This window comes from Salmo salar, chromosome 18, assembly GCF_965601325.2.
Source record: "Salmo salar chromosome 18, fSalSal1, whole genome shotgun sequence".
Taxonomy (NCBI): Eukaryota; Metazoa; Chordata; class Actinopteri; order Salmoniformes; family Salmonidae; genus Salmo; species Salmo salar.
This window is the reverse complement of record NC_138308.1, coordinates 64,123,116-64,128,660: the sequence shown is the minus strand read 5'-3', so window position 1 is coordinate 64,128,660 and position 5,545 is coordinate 64,123,116. Positions and strand designations below refer to the sequence as shown.

At 44.3% G+C, this 5,545-nt stretch overlaps 1 protein-coding gene across 1 annotated transcript in view; it reads left to right on the top strand.

Moving 5' to 3' along the window:
- The window catches only part of LOC106577444 (DISP complex protein LRCH3), a 36,085-nt gene extending 32,196 nt beyond the window's left edge, over positions 1–3,889 (top strand). Inside the window, exon 8 of the mRNA XM_082965061.1 lies at positions 2,460–3,889. Within this exon, the coding sequence (XP_082821187.1) occupies positions 2,460–2,466 (7 nt within the window). The 3' untranslated portion in view covers positions 2,467–3,889. The remainder of the gene's footprint in view (positions 1–2,459) is intronic.
- The last annotated feature ends 1,656 nt before the right edge of the window (positions 3,890–5,545 follow it).

The following is a 5,545-nucleotide window of genomic DNA, read 5'->3' as shown; positions in this document are numbered from 1 at the left end:
TTTTCCTCCAATACGATTGAGGAGGTGAGGAGAAAGGATGCGAAGAATCGAAGATAGATTAATTGAGAAAGTCCTCGTGTCCTCAATGGTATGCGGGAAGTGTGTCCTGACTTTCTACTAAGGATTTGAGAAGGATGGGAGGACAGGACGGGAGAATTCAAGAAAATACTATTGGAAAAAGAGCCTAAATATTCCTTTTTTCCGCCCTACCCCCTATGGTCTCCACTCCCTTCCCTCACTCTCTTCCATGGTGCATGGATAAAGTAATGGGTTCTTCATGTATAGTGGGGTCCTTCTTTGAGCTTGCAGTGGACGTGGGCATGAGTGTACAGTATTGAAGTAGTATGGTGAACGTCTGTGTTTTACTCCTTACGTAACTAATTGTGGTTGTGTGAGTAATGGTTGTTTGACTACATTTTAACAAGTATTAGCTGGACGGTTTTGGTGTGCTGCGTGTTTTTTTTTGTTAAAAGTCATGCTATAAATTCTCAGACAACCCAAAGATTCCTTGATGCCCTTCCAGACTCCCTCTGCCTGCCCAAGGACGTCAGAGGACAAAAATCAGTTAACCACCTGAGGAACTCAATTTAACCTTGCGCAATACCCTAGATGCAGTTGCACCCCTAAAAACTAAAAACATTTGTCATAAGAAACTAGCTCCCTGGTATACAGAAAATACATGAGCTCTGAAGCAAGCTTCCAGAAAATTGGAACGGAAATGGCGCCACACCAAACTGGAAGTTTTCCGACTAGCTTGGAAAGACAGTACCGTGCAGTATCGAAGAGCCCTCACTGCTGCTCGATCATCCTATTTTTCCAAATTAATTGAGGAAAATAAGAACAATCTGAAATGTATTTTTGATACTGTCGCAAAGCTAACTAAAAAGCAGCATTCCCCAAGAGAGGATGGCTCTCACTTCAGCAGTAATGAATTCATGAACTTCTTTGAGGAAAAGATCATGATCATTAGGAAGCAAATTACTCCTCTTTAAATCTGCGTATTCCTCCAAAGCTCCGTTGTCCTGAGTCTGCACAACTCTGCCAGGACCTAGGATCAAGGGAGACACTAAAGTGTTTTAGTACTATATCTCTTGACACAATGATGAAAATAATCATGGCCTCTAAACCTTCAAGCTGCATACTGGACCCTATTCCAACTAAACTACTGAAAGAGCTGCTTTCTGTGTTGGCCCTCCTATGTTGAACATAATAAACGGCTCTCTATCCACCGGATGTGTACCAAACTAACTAAAAGTGTCAGTAATAAAGCCTCTCTTGAAAAAGCCAAATCTTGACCCAGAAATTATAAAAAACGAATCGGCCTATATCGAATCTTCCATTCCTCTCAATTTTTTTTGAAAAAGCTGTTGCGCAGCAACTCACTGCCTTCCTGAAGACAAACAATGTATACGAAACGCTTCAGTCTGGTTTTAGACCCCATCATAGCACTGAGACTGCACTTGACACACAGCTAGCTGTACATTTCAATGAAACATGGTGAAGCCCCAAAATTGCCCTCGCTAGAAGCCTGTGTTTCAGACATAAGGAAGTGGATGGCTGCAAACTTTCTACTTTTAAACTCGGACAAAACAGAGATGCTTGTTCTAGGTCCCAAGAAACAAAGAGATCTTCTGTTGAATCTGACAATTAATCTGGATGGTTGTACAGTCGTCTCAAATAAAACTGTGAAGGACCTCGGCGTGACTCTGGACCGTGATCTCTCTTTTGAAGAACATATCAAGACTGTTTCAAGGACAGCTTTTTTCCATCTACGTAACATTGCAAAAATCAGAAACTTTCTGTCCAAAAATGACGCAGAAAAATTCATCCATGCCTTTGTTACTTCTAGGTTGTACTACTACAATGCTCTACTTTCCGGCTACCCGGATAAAGCACTAAATAAACTTCAGCTAGTGCTAAATACGGCTGCTAGAATCCTGACTAGAACCAAAAAACTTGATCATATTACTCCAGTGTTAGCCTCCCTACACTGGCTTCCTGTTAAGGCAAGGGCTGATTTCAAGGTTTTACTGCTAACCTATAAAGCATTACAAAGGCTTGCTCCTACCTATCTTTCCGATTTGGTCCTGCCGTACATACCTACACGTACGCTACGGTCACAAGACGCGGGCCTCCTATTGCTATACTCGGCCTTATCTCGGGATGGTAAGTTGCTGGTTGGAGATATCCCTCCAGTGGTGTGGGGGATGTTCCTTTGGCAAAGTAGGTGGGGTTATATCCTACCTGTTTGGCCCTGTCCGGGGGTTTCATCGGATGGGGCCACAGTGTCTCCTGACCCCTCCTGTCTCAGCCTCCAGTATTTATGCTGCAGTAGTTTATGTGTCGGGGGCCTAGGGTCAGTCTGTCACATCTGGAGTAGTTTTGTATTTTCTGGTGTCCTGTGTGAATTTAAATATGCTCTCTCTAATTCTCTTTCTTTCTTACTCTCTCTCTCGGAGGACCTGAGCCCTAGGACCATGCCTCAGGACGACCTGGCTTGATGACTCCTTGCTGTCCCCAGTTCACCTGGCCGTGCTGCTGCTCCAGTTCAAACTGTTCTGCCTGCGGCTATGGAACCCTGACCTGTTCACCGGATGTGCTACCTGTCCCAGACCTGCTGTTTTCAACTCTCTAGAGACAGCAGGAGCGGTAGAGATACTCTCAAAGATCGGCTATGAAAAAGCCAACTGACACTTACTCTTGTGTTACTGACTTGTTGCACCCTCGACAACTACTTTGATTATTATTATTTGACCATGCTGGTCATTTATGAACACTTGGCCATGTGCTGTTATAATCTCCACCCGGCACAGCCAGAAGAGGACTGGCCACCCTTCATAGCCTGGTTCCTCTCTAGGTTTCTTCCTAGGTTTTGGCCTTTCTAGGGAGTTTTTCCTAGCCACCGTGCTTCTACACCTGCATTGCTTGCTGTTTGGGGTTTTAGGCTGGGTCTCTGTACTGAGATATCAGCTGATGTAAGAAGGGCTATATAAATACATTTGATTTGATGATCTACAGGAGATTTACTTCAACTACAGCGTTAAACATTTGTTTGCAATTTTGCATACCGCATCAAGCAATTTAATTGTAACTGTTTGAAGTTTGTTCCCGTTTTGAAAAGCTAATAATCCACTTTGTTGTTAATACATATTTATTATACCAATATCATTAGAATCATTATAGAGCTCTGGGGGCTCTGAGACTTGTGATACATAGGTTCATCAGAGTTTATTATTGAACAATAAAATAGTTTAAATATCTTCCCTGTTCATATGATTTCTGTTCTTGCATGCAGCAAACATTCAGCATCATGGAATTTAGGAACCACTTTCCATATCTTTTGCAGCCTAGTATCTAGCACCGATCATGCCCCAACGCATGCGGCTCACCTAATCTAACAACCTTTCCAAAATTGAAGAACCATAGCACAAACCTTGCAAGATCATTTAACCTATGTATCACAAGTCTCAGAGCCCCCAGTAATCTATAATGAATCTAATGATATTGGTATCAAATCTGTATTAATATCAGTATCATCCTTATGGATCATTCTCATAACTCGTCCTCAGGTCTCTAACCGCCACATAACACGCAAGCATGAGGTTGGACACGCAGAACCGTGATTCCATGACATGCGGGCACGAGTGATTATTCACGGCTTAAATTACAGCCGATAAATGAGAGGCAGACACTCCGCTCCCAGTGACGCTCACGAGGAACAAGCCCGGCCCTCGTGGGGGCTTCCGCCAGGGACATCAGCGGAATGGAAAGGGGCCCTGACACAGGGATGTCCAGCAGGGCTTGGACGGTCTGGGCGACCCGAGACAGACCCTCACCATCCAGGATCAGCTGGGTGGGACACAGGGTGTCCTGGGGTGGGGGGGGAGGCAGAGATCACACACTGTGCCGAGCGTGCACGTTAATGCTCCTTGGTTGGGGTCTGAGCAGATTATTTGTTGCGATTGCAAACATAATAAAATGGTGGTCCGATAGTCCAGGATTATGAGGAAAAACATTAAGATCCACAACATTTATTCCATGGGACAAAACTAGGTCCAGAGTATGACTGTGGCAGTGAGTAGGTCCAGAGACATGTTGGACAAAACCCACTGAGTCGATGATGGCTCCGAAAGCCTTTTGGAGTGGGTCTGTGGACTTTTCCATGTGAATATTAAAGTCACCAAGAATTTGAATATGATCTGCGATGACTACAAGGTCCGATAGGAATTCAGGGAACTCAGTGAGGAACGCTGCATATGGCCCAGGAGGCCTGTAAACAGTAGCTATAAAAAGTGATTGAGTGGGCTGCATAGATTTCATGACTAGAAGCTCAAAAGACGAAAACGTAGGGTTTTTTTTTGTAAATTGAAATTTGCTATCGTAAATGTTAGCAACACCTCCGCCTTTGCGGGATGCGCGGGGGATATGGTCACTAGTGTAACCAGGGAGTGAGGCCTCATTTAACACAGTAAATTCATCAGGCTTAAGCCATGTTTCAGTCAGGCCAATCACATCAAGATTATGATCAGTGATTAGTTAATTGACTATAACTGCCTTTGAAGTGAGGGATCTAACATTAAGTAGTCCTATTTTGAGATGTGAGGTATCACAATCTCTTTCAATAATGGCAGGGATGGAGGAGGTCTTTATACTAGTGAGATTGCTAATGCGAACACCGCCATCTTTAATTTTGCCCAACCTAGGTCGAGGCACAGACACGGTCTCAATGGGGATAGCTGAGCTGACTACACTGACTGTGCTAGTGGCAGACTCCACTAAGCTGGCAGGCTGGCTAACAGCCTGCTGCCTGGCCTGCACCCTATTTCATTGTGGAGCTAGAGGAGTTAGAGCCCTGTCTATCTTCGTAGATAAGATGAGAGCACCCCTCCAGCTAGGATGGAGTCCGTAGATGTCACCATGACCAAGACTCATGAACAATGTCAAACTCCGAAACTTGTTAGACGACACTGGACAAGCCCATACCCATCCTGGAGTTCAAAGTGCTCTTCCTCCTTTACCTTTACTTGTGAGTTAGTATTTGATTAACTCATTTGCTCAAATATTGCTCTAAAACCACCAATGTGGATATACACTCAGTGGCCAGTTTATTTGGTACACCCATCTAGTACCGTGTCTCCCCACCTTTACCTCCAGAACAGCCTGCATTCTCTGGGGAAAGGGTTCTACAAGGTGTGGCATTCAAATGTTTTAAGGGACCTAATGTGTGCCAGGAAAACATTCCCCACATCATTACACCACTGCCACCAGCCTGTACCATTGACACCAGACAGGATGTTTACAGGCCTCCTGGGCAGTAGTCATGGCAGAACCTTGTAGTCATGGCAGATAATATTCAGAGTTTTGGTGACTTTAATATTCACATGGAAAAGTCCACAGACCCACTCCAAAAGGCTTTCGGAGCCATCCTCGACTCAGTGGGTGTTGTCCAACATTTCTCCGGACATACACATTGCCACAGTCATACCCTGGATCTAATTATTTCCCGTGTGATGAATATTGTGGATCTTGAAGTTTTTCCTCAATC